Source organism: Hemitrygon akajei, chromosome 3 (genome assembly GCF_048418815.1).
Source record: "Hemitrygon akajei chromosome 3, sHemAka1.3, whole genome shotgun sequence".
Classification (NCBI taxonomy): domain Eukaryota; kingdom Metazoa; phylum Chordata; class Chondrichthyes; order Myliobatiformes; family Dasyatidae; genus Hemitrygon; species Hemitrygon akajei.
In genome coordinates this window covers 45,194,576-45,215,260 of record NC_133126.1, presented here as the reverse complement: position 1 = coordinate 45,215,260, position 20,685 = coordinate 45,194,576, and the positions used below count along the sequence as shown (strand labels likewise).

Genomic DNA, 20,685 nt, shown 5'->3' with positions numbered 1-20,685 from the left:
AGCTGGAAATTTTTCAGCAGCTCATGCCCACGTATATGTTAATTAGAAAGGACCAATATGCATCTATGCAGTAAACCATAAGCAAAAGGAAAATATTCTGGTTAATTAAGACTGTTATTGTTTACAATGTATCCCACAGGTAAGCAAGCAATTAGTAAAATTTATATATACAGTATTCAATACTTAATTTAAATAGTTAGTTTAGAAATGTTACATAGTACAGAATGCTGAAGTTGGTATAGGCTCAGAGCATTCAGGATTATATCCATGCCATATTCTTAAATTCATAAAAATGCACAAGTTTGAAACTTAGAGAGCATTGTGGAAATGTCAATATTATATCATTAATTTACTAAACCCTATATCACTGCAGCATTCTTTACAAGGTCTAACAGAGTTAACACACAACAGAAATAGACAATTTGATTAGAGTAGCAGTGCCTTATCTGAAGCTAGAAAATGCAATTAGCTGACATCAATATAAGTCCAGTTAAAATTGAAAAAAATTCTAGGATTTTTCAGCTCAGACACTGCCATTGATACTAGATGGTAAAAGAAATACATAAGGCTTACTTGGAAAAAATCTTCAGAAGCCTTGAGCCCTGTGTTAAGTACATTCAAAGAGGTGGCACGTTTCATGCTGCAACCATGACAGTGACATGCAAGGATAAACCAATTAGAATTACTGCAAACTAAAGCTCAAAGAGAAAGCACACAGATCTTAGCATATTATTTTCTTCTATCTTCAGTTAATAAAATGTTTATCTTGGTAAAATTTGAAGTCAAGGATTTTTTCTTCTCATAAAGGAAGACATCTTTAAAATGTACTAAATTTCTGCTTGAAATTAAATAGTAGAACAGATTATGTCCATTTTTAATTTAGTCTTATCATTTAGCCATCGTCTTGAAACTATAATCCAAATACATTTTGCAGCCAATATCAACCACAGAGATTTCAAAATTAAAAGCTCAAGCAGCATTGTAGCAATCAAGCTCAAATGAAGTGCTGAACCCTGTACCCAAATATTTCACAACAGACTAACATTCAAAATTAGTGGTATTCTTGATACCCACAATGCATCTTAAAAATTCCGCATTGTCCTCCTCAGTTCCAGTAACAGTATTATAGTATTTTTGAAACAGTGCTTCAAAATTGTGATTTTTTTTTGCCAAGCCTTGTATACATACCTTAGCAACACTTCTTTGCTTCAAAATATCTCAAGATTTTCCTGAGACAGGAATACAGTCTGGGCCAAATATCATTAAACATTCCATGATCTAGAAGACTGAAAAGGTTCTTCAAACAAAATAATTATTATTTTTCCTCTTTCCATCCCAGTAAAATAATTTTGCTCTAATTACTGCAACAAGTGATCTGAGAGAACTTAAAAAAAAATGCTCAACCAACCAAGACAGGCCAGTTTAGTTTGAAGACTACGTTGGATTTGAAGCTTAAGGTGAATCAAAAATTAACACTTCATTAAAGTTTTTGGCAAATGTGTTATAGAAATTTGATGAACTCAGTTTGTACAATATTTTTTGGGCTCAAGAATTTAAATTCAGAAATTAAATCAAGCATGTTAAAATGTGTATGTAATATTTATGAATGATTAGGAAGACCAACTCATATTCATTTTCAAAATTTTTTAGACAGTATTCCAGGTTCATTTTTAAGTCTGCACCCACTAGTCTAGAGTATTCCTTAGCCCAAATTCTTCCTCCTTTAAAAATTTCTTGGATACCTTAGGTACCTGAAATGTTTAGTTAAAAAAAAATGGTGTTAACATAAAAAAGCTGTAATTATTCAGCAACATTTTATGCAGGATTACTTGTAAATCACCTACACCCCAACACCAAAGTTAGAAGTTAATATTTGAAACAAATAGGAAAATTAGACTTTATACACATCTTTCTATACACAAGAGGACACAACTTAAAAATTTGATTTTAAAGCTTTACCTCAATAGAACAGAGATGTCATAAACAACTCTCCCTTGCCCGTTGTAAAAGGAGAGATGAAGGGCAAGGGATGAGACAATGCTAAATACCAACCCTTGAAATAAGACTAATATGTTGTGAAAGAGTATTTGCTACAAATAGTCAAAATAGACAAGTACCCGGAGAAGGCTTATGTCACTATATAAAAAGATAGGTGATACCGTGCTGAATGTATTACATGCTCATAGTTATATTTTAGAACTCATTCTTAATAGGCTGCAAATAGGTTTGGAAATTTCCATAATTTTCCCATCCCAAGCTGGTTTAAGACTTTTCTTTAATCTGTTTGTTCCACAATATCTACCTCAGAAATTACACAGTGTGTGAGCTGGACTAGGAATCATGCATTTCCAACACAGTGTAATTTCTTTTGGTCCATTTAATCATTAGTGTGCCCAAGACTTTTGCACAATACCATAGTAATATTATGTATTACACTGTACTGCTGCTGCAAAAAAAAACAAATTTCATGACATATGTCATGACCAGTTAAGAGCCTCAGACGATGGTAAACAGAGGAGCTGAGAGATACCAAGAGGGTTCAAGAGACAGGAGAACAGATCAGCAGAGGTCTGATGTCTGTTGACAAGTGTGGCTTGCCTGGCAAGCTGAAGTTGTGGTGCTTGCAGTACAGACTGATGCCACGGATAATGTGGCCACTAACTGTCTATGAAGTGGCAATGTCCCATGTTGAGGCAATGGAATGGAAGAGCAACAAGTGTGTGAAGAAGTGGCTTGGAGTACCAAGCGGCCTCACCAATGTTGCAATCCACAGTAGACAGACAAAGCTTACTAACCCAGTGCAAACCCTTGTTGAAGAGGTCAAGGTTGCCAAGGTGAGATCATTCTTGATGCTTCGAGACTCAAAAGACCCTTGTCATCAAGAACACCCAGCCAGATGTGAGATCAGGCAGGAAGTGTTCAGCCCATGTAGCAGTTAATGAGGCAGAGTCTAGATTGAAGCACAAGGAGATGGCTGGGGCTACCCAGCTAGACCATCAGGGACTTGGATGGACAACCCCCAAGTAGTGGACATCTTCTACAGTAGTGGTCACCAACCTTTTTAAGCCCAAGATCCCCTACCCTGGCCTTAGTGAAAGTCAAGATCGACCCTACTAAATCAGTTAGTCACATGCATGTGCACCGGGCAGAAAAGACCGGAAGTAAAAACCCTGTAACCCGGAAGTAGAAAATAATGTATGTACACCAGGGGTCAGCACCCTTTTTTGCACCGCGGACCGGTTTAATATTGACAATATTCTTGCGGGCCAGCCAATGGGGGGGGGGGGGGGGGGGTGTTAAACACAACTGGAATACAGCAATACTCGAAGCAGGTTCCTTATGTCCAGTCTATTCTGCAATTTAGTTTACATGGCTCTCAGCACTTAGCTTCTGTCTCGCATGCTCATGTTTTTTTCTGCTGAAAAAACTCAACGGGTTTGTCTTTAAATGCAGGGTGCTTGGACTCAAGGTATCGAAGCAGTTTTGAGGGCTTCATTGCCTCATTAGACAACCTCCGGGCCCAAACTCCGGGTGGTGGAATCTAGGACAAGGGGGTAGATGCATCAGGATAGATGCAGAGAAATTTCTTTAGCTAGAGGATGGTGAATTTGTAGAATTTGTTACCACAGGCAGCTGTGGAGGACAAGGCATTGAGTGTATTTAAGGCAGAGATTGATGGGTTCTTGATTGGCCAAGGCATCAAAGGCTATGGGAGAAGGCCAGGGTGTGGACTGAGAAGGGGGAGAAATGGGATTAGCTAAGATCTTATGGTGGAGAAGACTCAATGGGCCAAATGGCCTAATTCTGCTATGTCTTATGGTACATCAATTTCTCCTTCTGGTAAAACAAAAATTCTCCTCCTCGCCTCTTCTATTCCCCACACAGGCCTCTTACCTCTTCTTACCTGCCTTTTTTCTCCTCTTGGTCCCCCTCCTCCTTCACTCTCTCCTTTAGTCCACTCTCCTCTACTATGCGATTCTTTCCTCTCCAGCCTTTATTGCTCCTACCCGCCTGGCTTCACTTATCACCTTCTAGCTATCCATGTAACTTTTTATTCTGGAATCTTTTTCCTTCCCTTCCAGTGCTGAAGAAGGGTCATGACTCAAAACGTCAAATGCTTATGCTGAGTTCCTCCAGCATTTTGTGCATGTTGCTACCAACACAAGGCATTAAGACAGAGTCTGTACTGCTGCAATCTGCCCAGGGGGAGGCATACTGCATCCCGTAATCAAATCGTGGTGACTTCTATATTGGAGAAACTAAATGCAGAATCAAACATTCTGAGGAACACTTGTTTCCAGTTCAAAGAAGCAACTTTGAGCTCAGTGTTGCATGCCATTTTAATTCTCTCAATCCTGTTTGGGCAAACTTAAATCTCAAATTCTAAGTCACTCGCTTTCGTTCCATTTCAGAAATGCTCAGTTCTGCTCTGGAGCATCTGTCTGTGATACTAGCTTGTTCTTCTCTAGTAGCATAGTCTTCTCTGCTGGCTGATGTCTTCAACTACTTCTATGGTTTTTCTGTATTTCATTGCTATCCAGAAAAGACAAATCTCAGGGTTGTATTTTGCATACATATTTTGCTAATAAAATGAAACTTCACATTTTACAACATTTTTTCCTTCGTATCCTCACTCTTTAACTGCCCTCATTTCACAGATGTTGTTCATTTTCTCTCTTTCTAACTGGCTCCATTAACCCATTGACTTCATGCCTTCATCTAACTCTCCCATGGCAATCTTGGTCTTAGTCTATCATTTTACACGGCCATTTTATCATTTTACATTTCTCTATGGTTTCTTTATTTCTCAGTGCTCATTAAGGGTGCCTAACCTGAAATGTTAATTGTTCATCTTCTCGGATATATCCAGCATCTTCTGCTATTATATCAAAATTTCTGCAGCTACAGTTTTGTTCTTCATTTTAGTTCTTTTATCAAATACATACCAACTAGTATACTTTAATTTGTGAAATTAATACATTCCATTCATTTGAGACTAACTCCACAACTTAAAAGTACTATCAACTATTTTGTAATAGTATATGTGGTAAGGCAGCCTGATGATAAAAATGCACAAGTCATTCTAAATAAAAATCTAGAACATAGACAAATAATTGAAATAAAACAATTATTAATAGATACATTAGCTACCAGATTATTTTTTGGATCTGGTATGGAATTATCTTAAAGACAGGGAGAAGCAGGTAGGCTAAGTGCAGCATTGTTCAATACCAGTAACAGTATCTAACCCATCTGGCTGTGCTCATGGAACTTCATCTTAGCGCTCATTTCTGAATGCATCACAAGGGAAATGAGTACTTAAGTTATTCTACAATAGAAGGAAGTACTATTGTAGGAAAACATAGCTAAAGTATAAAAATCTTATTGAGAAAAGCAATTAAAGTTCGCAGAAAATGTAAACAGTTGGTTAACCCAAACGGTCAAGGTTGCAAATAACAAAGTATAAAACATAAGCAAAGCAAAAAAAAGGATAATTAAAAGCTGTTTTTAAAATTATTGCACCGACAGTGCAAACACACTAGTCAAAATGACAGTCTCAAGGTTTTTATGTTTCCTCTCAATTTGGTAAAATAAATCAAAGTCCATATTCTAATTTGCTCATGCTCAAAGTTTTTTTGAAACTAACAAATATGTACAAATTAATGTACAAATGGAAACTACCTGCTCACTTCCAGGAAGTATAAATGTTCTAAAAATCACTGTGACATAGATGAACCAATGATAATGAACCCAAAGATAACATCAAAACTAGGTCAGGAGCCTTTGCAGTTTGCTTGTAAATCTTGTTTTGAAGTTCAACAATGGTTCCATTAATTGAAATAGCCTTCAAGGACACCTAATACTTCTTGGTACATTTTCACTTTTGTAAAATAATTATTTTGTAAATCATTAAGTATCTTTTGATAAAAGGAACACATTTGAGAATTTACTCCTAGCCCTTTACATGAACTTCACCTATGAGGTTAATGTGCAGATATCAGGCAAGGATAGTACTGAGATGTCATGAAACCTCTAATGGTTAATAGTTTGTATTATTATGATATTAAGTTTTTGGATAATGCATAAAAATGCCAGGCTGTAGTGATGAACCAGATTCCTCTATTCATTAAGGAAAGAAAATAATGTTTAAAGGAAGTACTGACTATTTTTAATATTAACATATCCCTTAGTAATTTTGGACAGTTTTGATTTAAAAAAATAGTAAACTGATTTGAAAAGTTCAAAGTTTGACAAAAATCATACCACATGAAACCTAAGCAGTATTCAACGCATTAAAGAATATTATGAAATTTAAAAATTATATATTCGTTATAGATATTTTGGTGGTATCAAATTCTTACAGCTTGAGAAATAAAGCAGAAAAACAAATATAACCATCAGAACATTATATTCCTCACAGCAACAAATACTTCTATTGGCCTTTTTTCTAACATCTTTTGAATTCTAATATTCCTCCAGATCCTTGTTCCTCTTCACTTTATTTGACAGTCATTTCTCTCCATGATTTCATTTTCCCTTCTGACCATCAGTCTTCAGTAGAGGCCTCAGCTTCAATCTGCCAAGTTCCCATCTTACCCAAGCCCAAACACTAAACTTCTCTGCCACTCCTGCTTATGTACCAATTGTTTGACCTGGTTCTTACCCCAGAATATGGACCTTTTCTTCCAACTCCAGAATTCACAATACAACTGGATCCATCTTTCCAATCATGGTAAATTCCTTCATTGCTAATTGCTATCCTGACAGATTTTGATTTTACTGCTTACTTACTCAAAGCCAGACCATTCTTAATCCTTCTGCTTACTGAGGACTAAACCCAGCATCAAACCTGCTGATTGGGAAATGCTATCATGGTTATGGCTTGATGAACTGATGTCCACATTACAGAAGCTGTATGTCTGCTCAGAGACAATTCCTTAACCCTTAATGGCCCATAATCATGCTCAACAGCGAGCTTCTCTGCACCTTATTTTATCTGATTAACATGGCCAGACACACTCACCACATAATTGCTAACTTTTAAGGAGATTTACCTACCATAACTAACAAGCTATACAAATATGAGATATCCTCAGAACAGGGGAATTTTCCAGATCATTTTACTGTCTCGCAACTACTTAACATTCATAGACAAATCCAGCAATATCAACAGCAAAGCTGGCTCTCATGACTATCCAGACTATATATCCTAACTTAGAACATTGAATGTATTTTACAGAAAAGTATTTAACAGAAGTGCTTTGGGAAACATGAGGTCTTGGAAAATGAAAAGCACTGCATAAATGTAAATCTTTTTACTATTAAATGACCCTAATATTGTGTGTGCAATTACAAAATAACAGTCACATCTATGTAATTCAGTGTCAAATTGGAAAAAAAAACATTCAGAACAGAGGCAAAAATCAGAGAATTAATAATTACCCAGAGTTCTTGGGCTCATTATCTCGTGGACTACCTCCTTTAAGTTTTCTGACTAGTTTTTCACTACTGCGTCTAATGGAAGCACGAAGTTTACTGAAGGATCCACTACGCTTCAAAGATCCAGTTCCATCCTGAAAGCCAAACAATAGAAGGCAAACTTCAAAGTCTATTCAATGCAATTATTCTGACTTTTGATGTGTGAACATATTGAATTCCGTGAAAAGAAACTTTAAGAGAAATAATACAAGATTACTTTCTTAACATTACTGATAGAAGTTTTATATGGTTTGTTATTAACACAATTATTGATTTTCATTTTTGCAATTATTTGTTTATATTTCAACATTCAATTGACTCTCTTAATCAAAGACATTATAAAATGTATTCTACATTGAGCACACCATAACAAAGAAAACTGGTGCTAATTATTGCTATTAATGCCTAGATCAAACACCCTACAACTGTAAACAAAATATTCATTTTTATGCCTGCCGCAATTTTTTTTTTTACAAAAAAAGCATTTACTTTTTTGATACAACCCCTTGTATTCTGTGTTAGCAAACATTTATGATTAGGAGAACACATTTTAAATTCCAGTTGAAGAGAACTCCTGATCTCTCTATCTGCCTCATCTTGGCCCTTGCATCTTACTAGACTACCTGTACTGCACTTACTCTGCAACTGTAAGGATATACATACTCTGCATTTTGCTATTGTTCATCCTTTTATAACTTTTATTACATAACTTTTGTCAGAGATTGGGGAGGGGGAGGGACGCAGTGGGGATTAGCTGCCACTACTTATTAATAATGACATGTGTCTCAAATAGTCTCTGATAATCAAGTCCAGCTCTAGGCCTTCACAAGTGGCTTAGCTAGTAAGCCTGGCAGAACCCTTTCTATTGATAGAAGGTGGCACAGTGGTGGGTTACCAGCGTCTTAAAACCAATAGTTCTAGGCAGCTGGGGCTTTTCAGCCATGGGCAGCAGTTCAGCTAAAAGGAAATCTCTGATCTCAAACCTCTGCTGCCTTGTGGCTATACCCACTCATGGGGAAGGCTTCAGAAGTAACCCAAGGAATATCCCTAAGGCAGTCCTATGTTGAGTTCAATGCTGTCTGGCCACACTGCTGGACTACACTATATTGGTCTCTGCCATTCCTTTAGATTCATTAGCTGCATGGAGAGGGAGAGCCTGCTGCATAGGGAACAGCTTGTTCTCCATAATGTACTGTCCTGGCTTGTGTATCAACTTCAACAGCTGAGATGCAATATCCATGGTCAAACACATCCACTGGACCATCATTGTACTACCTTTATATACTTGTGTATGAGATCATCTGTCCACATGACATGCAAACAAAGCTTTTCCCATATCTCAGCTCATATGATAGTAAACCAATTATCAACTGGACGATTACAGAACTTTACATCATTTACAGAAATAATCAACCTGATACCAATGAAGTTCTTACTGAGTTTTTTTCAGCTGAAGCACCCATTTTCAACTAAACACCCATTTTTTTTGTTTCCTTTCAATGTTTGAATCAACTGTAAAGAATATGATATAATGCACTGAGGTATAAATATTTTTGCAATTCAAGAAATACACAATGACTACTGTACATTTTCCAGTTGCAGTTTAGTTAAGACCAGAGGTACAAAGAGGTACGCACCTAAGTTTTGTGGTATAAATAGTTCTCAGTTTTTACAATTTGCTTTTCAAATGCAAGCTCATACTTAGATTTTGTCTGGTAATACATATTTATTAACATATCAAGGCTTCTTGAACAGTACTTTCAATTTTTAAAAATTTCATTCTACTAATCTATTTTTAATCACGATTTTTTAAACTGTACATTTCTTGTCTCCAAATTATATAAGCTTCCAAAATTCAAAAAGTAATTTGCATTAATGACAAGGGCTGTAGCTATCAGAAACTTTTTCCTGAAGGGATTCAAAAGGATTGTTGCAAAGGAATTTCTACTTGAATCAGTACCAAATTACTAACATAGAAAATATTATAAATTCAGTATGAATTAAAAAGAAACTTCTTCACCTAGTGAGTGACCTGAATGTGGAACTAGTTATTTAAGTAAATAATGCATTTTAGAAGAATATAAAACAGGAAAAGGTTGATAGATAAGACAGGTTTGCATGGAGAAGAATTGCTAAATTGTCCTCTGAAAAGTAGATGCAATATAGTATTTGCTAATGCTGATTGCAAAAAGGCTCCACACTCTTCTATGGGGAGAAAATTCACCCTTTCCAACTTGGAAACCATGACAAATTTTGTACATATAGTATATTTTAGATATATGATACAGCACATAAAAAAATCATAATATTGAAGGTATCCTTTCTGGTTGGGGTACTGTAAAACTGTGAGGTGCATCATTAAAAATACTTAAAATTGCAGAAGAAATTGAATCATGACAAAGCAGATCAGAGGCAAAAGACATTAGTTAGATATTGAGTTAGTTTATTTAGAGTTAGAAAAGAAACAATTACACACCTCTAGGCAACAGAAAACAATTAACATATGCTCTAAATATTATACACAGTTCACCCAGAATTAAAAAAGCACTCATCAATAAGATTGTTCTAATATAAACCACAAGAGTTTAAATGAGCACATGGAAGAACATGCTTATATTTAAAGAAATTATCTGTACACATTCATGCTTTTTAATATTTTTCTCATTTCAAAGCAGTCATTTCACAAGGTAAATCAGTAAACCCATCTTGTAGTTACATGAAATACCAAATGAAAATGACAGAAGCCTGATAACCAATGAACATGAGTTTTAATAAAATTAATTAGCTTAGTATAAGATAGGTATTCTAATTCTGAAGTATAGGCCCTCTATAATAATATTCTTGTCAGTCAATTGTGTCAACAGAGTTTCAGACAGGACATAATAAAAATACAGCAAGCTCATCATCTGCAGAAATACAACAGGCTTTAAAAAGTTCTATGTAAACAAAATGTAGCTTAGTCAAAGTTATAAATTGCAGTAGTGCAGAGAGGTGTTAAAAGCTTGAAGATGGTACATGCCATTCAAACCGAAGACAGTTAGTATCACAAAAGGTATCTATGCCTGTCAGACAAAAAAAAGAGGGAAAAAAAAGACCAGTCAAAACTGTTGCAAAACCTTCAACAGTTTCATTTAAGATTATACGAACAGTATTTCTAGGTCAAGCTATCTGCTCACCACTTTAAAAATACAGCATCTTTGCTTATACAGTATAGACCAATTATAAAGTTGATTTACTACTAATAATATAAAGCTTGAAACTGTAGGCAGGGAGAAGGCAAAGAATAACATTTAGAAATAAAAAACGGGGAGGCAATGTCAGCCAGTAGCATGTTGAGAAGGCATTCAAGAGCCAGGAAAGCAATGTGAAGAGACAGAAAGAGGTAGAGGAAGGGACAATATTCCTTAAATTTCAGACCATTTGTCAAAATGTTTGTAACTACAGAACTTGAACTGCAGTCACAATTATGTGGTAGCCATTTTTAACACTGCAATAACTTACAAACAATAATGTGACAACCATTTAAATCTAATTTGTGATGTTGGTTAAGAGAGCTGCACCAATGTGGATAACTTTCTCATCTCATTTTCATAGCAAGCCAAAAACAAGGAAAAGGCAGACGGGGGACAAACGAAAGTGAGGAGGGTGCAGGAGAAAGGTGGCCATGAAGTGTGTAAAAGTAGATGGAGAGATGATGTTGGCAAGGGAAAACAAGATGGAGGATGAGTAGAGGCTGACAAGAGGGTCACACTGCAGACAGACAGGCAAACTGAAAGCATCAAAGCTGAGAACACAATATCTTAAAGTTCAAGAATGCACACCTCTGAAAAAGGATAGTTAAAAATGCAAAACAGCAGCACCAACAAAGAGTAAACGTCATACAGCAAACAATAGTAAGCACATTCAGGATGCATTTGTAGAGCAATTCACAAAAAGGAAAATAATTAAACCTTACAAATTATAGATTTCCATTTGTTCTGATCATCTATTCATATTGTGTTTTCTTACAATGAGCAATATTGAAGTTTTGGAAAATTATGCTGATGAAGACCACTAGATTAATTTTGTGTCTGAAGCATCTAGGTTTAAGGTGAAAGGAATAGATTATATTTGCATTGTTTCAGCTACTAATTTTGGTTAGGGAAGACCAGAATTTACAATCCAAGGTGACTACTTTTTCTAATAGTGAAGAATAGTGTTAAGCAAGGCTGTTATTGCCTGCGCTTTTTTCACTCTCATGGTATTCCTGCACTCCCACCTCCAGTAAAGTTCCTGCAGGAATTTAGCTAACCTTCAAAACAAATGGGAAAATGTTCAATCTGCTGTCTACACTCAAGAATGAAAGTTACCTCATCACAGTAGCTGAGCTGCAGTACACAAGCAATGCATGAACTTGTACACTCCTAAAGGCTGAACTCTAATACATCACCAACTCATTCACTGAAAGATAATTTCATATCCATAATTTTTCTATCAACCACTGGGGAAACAAAACTGTAGATGGTGGAACCTGAAACAAAATAGCAATGCTAAAGAACTCAGCCATTCAAGCAATGTGTGCGCAGAAAAGCAAAAATGATAAAGGATCTCCAAGCTAAAGCAGTAACTAGCTTTTCCGTCCACAGATGCTGTTTAACTGGCCGATTTCTTCCAGCACTTCTATTTTAGTTTCTACAAACTGCTGCCCTTCAACAATTAATATTCAATAAAGAATTGTTTCAGACATAGCACAAAACCCGCAGTCTACCAGGCAACAGTGTTTCATACCCTATGTCTTTCAGACTAGATTACCTTCCTTAAAGAGAAAGAAAAAGATGAGCTTTATTTGTCACATATACATTGAAACATACAGTGAACTGTGTTGTTTGCATCAATGACAACACAGTCAGAGGACATGCTGAGGGGGGAGGCAGTCCACAAATGTTGCCATGCTTCTGGTGCCAACATAATATGCCCACAACTTAACAACTTGCATATCTTTGGAATGTGGGAGGAAACCAGAGCACCCAGAGGAAACCCGGGAGTTGAACTCCAATCACTGGTGTTGTAATAGCTTTACACTAACCACTGCGCCAAAGGGACTGGAAACATATCACAAAGGCTGGTTCTGCAAACTCATCCAAATGCAGCAGAAATGGACTATCATCAGACTCTTCTCCTCGGCCAAGATCCTAAAGGCAGGCTACATCATCAATACCTAATACTCAAAACAAACACACTGTTCCAAGCTCCATTCAAAGGAAGAGAATGGATTAGTAGGCAGATAGAAGAAAAGATTCAAGGATATATTCATAATGCAACATAACTAATAACTCTAGGGAATCGGGGGAGGAGGAGCTCACTTACCAAAGAAACTTGTAAAATTTTAAGTAAGGCAAAGGTACTTGCATGCATTAGAATTGATCTGAGATAGTCATAAGTTTTTCTCCTAACTGCCTTGTACTTTTATCTTGTGTCAGAAATTAGAGGGCTATTGGATACAAAGGGAATTGTATAGGTAGGTTGGATGGACCAATAGGTAAAATGACAGAAATAAAAAAAGTTCATGTTCATAACAAGAGAGAGGAAACACCACCTCTGCACTGCACAATTATGTTAGATTCAATTATTTAGGGGGCATGCTAAAAATTAAATTAATAATAATGATTTCAAAGTGTTTGTCTTAGCATAATGCTTTCCACCAGTCAAGAAACCACACTGAAATGAATAGCCAAAGTAACACATGATCAGAAGTCACTCAGTGTCTAATATAAGCGATACAGTGAGCATACAGTGTACCTCAGTAAGACCAAGAATTACAGAGCATCTGCACAAGTCCTTGACCTTGTCACTTCTAGTTTTAATGAGAGTTGAAAAATTTCCCACTCCACATTTGCCAACTACTATTTCCACTACTTTTAAATTTGTTTAAGTAGATGTGAGCTTACTGTAAATAACAATATTAAATAAAGGAAATCTGAGATACAAAAATGCTGGAAATAGTTCAGGCACCATCCATGCAGAGAATAAATGACAGATTTTAGCTGACCTCACCATAAAGATCTAGCAGTCTTTGTTCTTACAAATTCACTTCTACCTAATGTCAGTTTCTATCAGGCATCGTTTCACAGAGGTCTTGGAACTATAACAATTATTGCTAATAAGCAATTATTCAAAATTCACGAAGAGTAAAATAGTGAGATTTTTAAAACACTTTACAGAGCACAATTTATACTGAAAGATGGGAGACAAGGTTGGAGTGGCAATTTCAAATTAATAGTGTATAATTTTGAATTCATTCTGAGGGAATAACAATCCACATCTAAAATTTAGACACCCAAAGGCAAGAGGTGAGAGGAAAGGGAAATTATGGCTAATGTGTCATTATAAACTCACATCTTAATCATCATTAGTTGATAAATTCTGATAATTCTTATCAGATTTAGACCACAAGACACAGATGCAGAATTAGAACTTTTGGCCCATCGAGCCTGCTCTGCTATTCTATCATAGCTGATTTATTATCCCTCTCAACCTCATTCTCTTACCTTCTCCCAATAACTTCTTCTCACTCCTGCCATCAGGAAGGTGGTACAGAAGCCTAAGGACTCACACCATCAGATTCAGGAACAGTTCAGGAGCCATCAGGCTCTTGAATCAGTGGGGATAACTTCATTCAACTTCACTTGCCCCAGCATTAAAATGTTCCCATAACCTTTGGACTCACTTTCAGGGACTCTTCATATCATTCTCTCAATAATTATTGTTTATTTATTTATTTATTTTCTTTTGGTGCTTGCACAGTTTGTTGTATTTTGCACATTGACTATATGCCCAGTTAGTACAGTCTTTTATTGATTTATTATGATTATTGGGTTTATTGAGGATGCAAGAATCCACCAACCTCCACTTGAAATATATCCAATGACTTGGACTCCACAGCCACTTATACCAATGAATTCCAGAGATTCACTACCCCGTCTTTAAAAAAATCCTTCTCATCTCTGTTCTAAGGGATGTCCCTCTATGCTGAGGCTGTGCCTCCAGTCCACCACTATAGGAAACAGTCTCCACATCCACTATCTAGGTCTTTCTTTATTTGATAGATTTCAATACGATACCTCCCTCCTCCTTATAAAGTCCAGCAACTACAGGCCTAGAGCCATCAAATGCACCTTAGACAGTACATTAACTCTTTCATTTCCAGAATCATTGACATGAACCTCCACTGGACCGTCTCTGATGCCAGCATATATTTTCTTAGAAAAAGGGCCTAAAACTTCTCACAATATTTCAAGCGTGATCTAACCAATGTTTTATAAAGCAACAGTAAATCCCTGCTTTTATATTCTAGTCTTCTTGAAATGAATGCCAACCTTGTATCTTCCTACCACCAACTCAACCTGCAAGTTAATCTTTAGGGAATCTAGCACCAGGACTCCCAAGTCCCTTTACACCACTGATTTTAAAACATTTCCCCCTTTTAGAATATAGTCTATGCCTTTATTCTTTTCAAAGTTCATGACCACACATTTCATCTGCCAGTTCTTTGCCCATTCTCCTCATCTAAGTCCTTCTGCATATTCCCAGCTTCCTCAACACTACCATCCCCTTCACTTATCTTCATATCATCTGCAAACCTGGCCACAAAGCCTTTAATTCCATCATTCAAATCACTGACATATAACTTGAAAAGAAGTGGTCCCAACACCAACCTCTGCAAAACACCACTAGTCACTGGCAGCCAACCAGAAAAGGTCCCTTTATTCCCACTGTCTCTTATCAACTAATCTACTATCCATGTCAATATCTTTCTTGTAATACCATGAGTTCTTATCTTGTTTAGCAACCTCATGTGCAGCTTCTTGTTAAAGGCATTCTGAATATCCAAGCATACAATGTCCACTGACTCTCCCTTGTCTATCCTGCACATCATTTCCTCAAAGAATTCCAATAGATCTGTCAAGTAAGATTTCCTCTCAAGGAAACCGTGCTGACTTTGTTCTATTTTATCATATGCCTCCAAGTACCCCGAAACCTCATCCATAATAATGCCTCCACAATCTCTTCAGCTACCTCTTTCAGAACCCAAGGATGCAGTCTATCTGGTCCATGTGACTTGTCAACCTACAGATCTTTCAAGTTCCCAAACAGTAATAGTAACTACACTCACTTCTGCCCTCTTACACTCTCGATTTTCTGGCATACTGCTAGTGTCTTCCAGTGAAGTTTGAGGCAAAGTACCTATTCAGTTCATTCACCATTTCTTTGTCCCCCATTACTACCTCTGCAGTGTCAATTCCCAGTAGTCCAATATCCACTCTCACTCTTTTAATATTTATATAAGGGAAAAAATTGTATCCCATTTTATATTATTGGCTAGCTTACCTTCATATTTCATCTTTTCTCTCCTTATTGACTTCTTAGTTGCTTTCTGTTGATTTTCAAAAGCTTCCCAATCCTTTAACTTCTCACTAAGTTTTGCTATATTATATGCCCTCTCTTTTGCTTATATGCTGTCTTGGACTTTTGTCAACCATGGTTGCGTCATGCTCTCTTAGAATGCTACTACTTCTTTGAGATGTATCTATCCATCGCATTCTGAATTGCTCCCAGAAACTCCAGCCATTGCTGTTCAGCCATCATCCCTGCTAGTGTCCCCTTCCATTCAACAATGGCTAGCTCCTTGAATGCCTCTAATTCCCTTTACTCCACTGTAATACTGATAAATCTGATTTTACCTTCTCCTATTCAAACTACAGGGTGAATTCTATATTATGATCACTGCCTCCTAAAAGTTCCTTTACCCTTAAGCTCCATCATCAAATCTGGTTCATTACTCAACATCCAATCCAGTAATATCTTTCCCCTAGTGGGCTCAACCACAAGCTGCTCTAAAAAGCCATCTTGTTAGCATTCTACACATATTTCTCTTAGGATCCTTCACCAACCTGATTTTCCCAATTTAACAACATACTGAAATTCCTCAATGACTACCATAACAATGCCATTTCTGAAGATTCTGTTGAAGGTTACAAAAAAGTTGAGATAAGGGAACACCAACATCTCTCTTTATGGTTTCTCACATTTGACTTGTATGGCTTACTCCACAAACATAGAGGAAAAGTTGACATTTATCAATATTTTAGTGACAAGGTAATGTGATTAAGTTATCGATTACCAGCCAAGAATTTGGGCCACTGATTCAGACAAGATCTTGAATTCCAACATAGCAAATAGGGAACTAAATTCAAGTGCTTTGATCAATTTAAAATCTTTCTAATTTTATATTTCCATTTATAAGGCTCACAATGACATCGATGTTCAAGTCACTGACAAACTTGCATATATGTGATATTATCTCAGTTATTAATAAAAGGTGACTAGCTGAGATACAGTAATAATACTGATGTTTTCAAACAGCTATTAACATCCAGGAATATCTTCAGCAAAAGGCAAAAAAGCAGCTGATGCCCGCAAGTCTTAATGCATGCATTTAGGGAACTACCAAGTCCAACTTGGGATATGAATGTTGTCATAAAGACCTTCATTCCCAATGAGTGTGCTAGAGGGAAGCATCACATCATTGTCTTTACTTCTTGAATCTTTAAATCAAGGGTTTTAAGGTTTTCATGTTATTCTCAAATTAATACCAGTTTCATCTTTCTTGACAAGAATCACTTTTGATTACTTTTTTAACTGAGAGGTGTTTCTACATTTAGAATAATCATTGTGCTAAATTAATAGACTTTTCAATTGGAGAGGATAATGGGGGAGATCGTCTCCACCTTCACCCTGGGTCCATCAGCCCTTTCTCTATTTTTGCCTGCTTCTACCTATCACCACCTGCTATGTCTCTCATCTGCAGCCCATTTCCACCCAACTCAATCTGCTTGTCATCCTCCACCTGTCCTTGGTCCACCAATCACCTACTGTCCCATCTCACCCATACCATTCTCCTCTTAATAACTAACTGTCTTCTCTTTACATGCTCAGTCTCATTGCAGGGTCTCAATCTGAAGTGTTGATAATTTTTTAGCTTCCATCCCCACCCAGAAAAGATGCTGCTCGACCCACTGAACTCCTCCACAGCAGCTTGTTGTTTTAGATTCCAGCATCTGCAGTCTTGTGTTATTTGCAGGCTTTCTCCAGCATAACCATTGGAAATTAGTATCAGGCTTCAACAGCATAATCACCAAAAATAGAAAACCAGGCAGTTGCAAATAATTAAAATGCAACTCTGTCATTGCTATAATGGGCATTTTAACCACAATTACTGTTGAGAAATCTTCGTAACCGAAGTAACTCTCATCACCAACAATAACTAACTGGGCTCAGAACACATACATTTTTACAGCTCAATAAAAAATTGTATTTACTTGTGCACAAGGATAGCATGGACCCATCACCCAATCTGAACAGAAAAGAGTTTTTTTATATGTATATAATTGGCTTATCAGTTATGGATATTGATCAAACTGTATATGTTTGAATTTCTTACACACATCAATCACCATTCACAACAGAGATGTTAAAGTCAATCAAAACTTTAAGCAGGCAGCCCATGATATTTTGAAGCTAGTAAGGACACTAGAGGTGCTCAAAGTTAATCAAAACTTTGAGCACCGTTTTGAAGTTAGTAAGATAACAGAGCCTTAGTTATTGTGTATGTTTCACATCCTGTTATCTCATCTATCTCTGGCGACATCACTTTAAAAGGTCTTGCTTGACTACAGCTGCCTCAGGCTATCTTTGTCCTACTATATATGCTAATCAGGTATCCAATTGATTGCAGAGACAATATGTGTTAATGAAAAGTAGCTAAGGGATATTTTGCTTTGAACTTGTCGGCTGTGTAACTAAAGCTATGTAGGAGACAAGTTGTCTGCTGTGTAATTAAAACTATATAGTCGACTAGAACGAATAAGTCATTAGGTAAAAACAATAGTAACGGATGTACTGTGATATGCACCGCTTGGATATGTTAATGCAGCTAAACCAGGTTTGCTTTAAAAAGCGGCTGGGTCCGAAAATCGGAAGGCATTCAGCGACTAGCTCAATGACTGTCTCAACTTTGATTTGCAAATTAAAGTTTAACCCTTCTTGAAGAATTTTCTGCATCTCCTGGTCATTTGAAAAGCACGAAAAACCACGACATAATTATATTGGAGTATAAAATATTATGGAGTATAAAACTTAATGCTAAAAACTATGGTGTGTTGGTATATGCTAGGGAAAGGTGGCTGGGAGCGCGCCAGCTGTGAAGTTGCTGTGTAACCAAAACTGTGTGAAATGCTAAAAGACAATGATGTGTTAATATATGCTAATCAGGTATCCAATTGAATGTAGAGACAATATGTGTTAATGAAAAGTAGCTAAGAGATATTTTGCTTTGAACGTGTCGGCTGTGTAACTAAAGCTATGTAGGAGACAAGTTGTCTGCTGTGTAATTAAAACTATATAGTCGACTAGAACGAATAAGTCAATAGGTAAAAACAATAGTAACGGATGTACTGTGATATGCACCGCTTGGATATGTTAATGCAGCTAAACCAGGTTTGCTTTAAAAAGCGGCTGGGTCCGAAAATCGGAAGGCATTCAGCGACTAGCTCAATGACTGTCTCAACTTTGATTTGCAAATTAAAGTTTAACCCTTCTTGAAGAATTTTCTGCGTCTCCTGGTCATTTGAAAAGCACGAAAAACCACGACAACTACAGCTGCCTCAGGCTATCTTTGTCCTACTACAGCTTCCACATTATCTCTTGATGTCTGATGGCAATTCCTTTATAAATAACACAAAAAAGTCTGCAGATGCTGGAAAATCCAAAGGAACACCATAAAATGCTGGAAGAACTTAGCAGGTCAGGCAGCATCTAAAGAAAAGAATAAGTAGTCAAAATGTTGGACCGAGATCCTTCTTCAGAACTGAGAAGGGGGAAGACACCAGAATAAAAAGGTGGGGCAAGGGGAAAGAAGCTAGCTGGAAGGTGATATGTGAAGCCAGATAGGTGGGAAAGATCAAGGTCTTAGAAGAAAGTATCTGATTGAAAAAGAGAGTGCATCATAAGAGAAAAGGAAAGGAGGCAGGGACCTGGGGGAAGTAAGCGGCAGGTGAAAAGAAGTACTACAAAAGGTCAGAGATGGGAATAGAGAGGAAGGGGGGGAATTTGTTTACCAGAAGGAGAAATTGATATTCATACCATCAGGTTGGAGGGTACCTGGATGGAATACAAGATATTGCTCCTCCACCTTGAAAATGGCCTCATCTTGGCATAAAAGGAGGAGTTGGATTGACATGTCACAAAGGAAATCAGAATTAAAATGTCTGGCCACTGGGGAGGCCTGCTTATGGTGGATGGTGCTGAGGTGCTCAACAAAGTGGTCACCCAATTTATGACTGGTCTCACCAAGTAGAGGAGGTGGCATCAAGAACACCAGATATAATAGATGGCCCCAGCAGATTCACAGTTTAAGTGTTGCCTCACCTGGAAGGACTGTTTGGGGCCCTGATGGAGCTGAGGGAGAGGGTGTATGGGCAAGTGTAGCACAGGCTGCTTGCAGGGAAAGTGTCTGGAGGTAAGTCAGGGGAGGACAAATAGACATGGGAATTGTGCAGGGAGTGACCCCTGTAGAAATCGGGGGGGGGGGGGGGGTAATGGAAGAGAAGAGGTAAAGATATTGCATAGTACTAGGGTCCCTTTGGAGGTGGCAGAAGTTGCAGAGGATAATCTGTTGGACGTGGAAGCAGATGGGGTGGTAGGTAAAGGCTAAAGAGACGATCACTATCAGGGCAGAGGAAAGAAGGAGTGAGCGCAGATGCGGGCGAGGGCAGCATCAATAGTAGAGTGAGGAAAACCCCGTTCTTTAAAGGAAGATATCTCTGATGTCCTGGAACGGAAAGCTGTATCCTGGGAACAGATGCGGCAGCAGAGGTGAAGAAACTGAGAAACGGGGAGAGCATTTTTACAGGAGAGAGAGTGGGAAGAGGTATAGTCAAGATAACCATGGGGATCAGTAGGTTTTTCAAAAGATGTTGATTGACAGATTGTCTCCAGAGGTGAAGACAGAAAGATCATGAAAGGGGAGGGAGGTGTCAGAGATGGACCAAGTGAATTTAAAAGCAGGGTGGAAGTTATAGTCAAAGTTGATAAAACTGACAAGCGCAGCATGGGTGCATGAAGCACCATTAATGTAGAAGAAATAAATATTTAAAGATGCAAGTTACT

At 37.4% G+C, this 20,685-nt stretch overlaps 1 protein-coding gene across 7 annotated transcripts in view; it reads right to left on the bottom strand.

Moving 5' to 3' along the window:
* klc1a (kinesin light chain 1a) overlaps positions 1–20,685 on the bottom strand; it is a 111,811-nt gene that overhangs the window by 13,289 nt on the left and 77,837 nt on the right. For 3 of the 7 annotated variants that reach the window (XM_073039751.1, XM_073039752.1, XM_073039753.1), the window contains one exon: positions 9,902–10,541. Coding sequence is in view for 5 of the 7 variants with exons in the window: in XM_073039752.1 (XP_072895853.1) it covers positions 10,536–10,541 (6 nt within the window). In the remaining 2 variants the exon portion in view is untranslated. Of the gene's footprint in view, positions 1–573; positions 1,298–7,443; positions 7,575–9,901; positions 10,542–20,685 lie in introns of those variants that run through there. The other 4 variants (XR_012098223.1, XM_073039747.1, XM_073039748.1 and 1 more) reach the window with 4 other exon arrangements.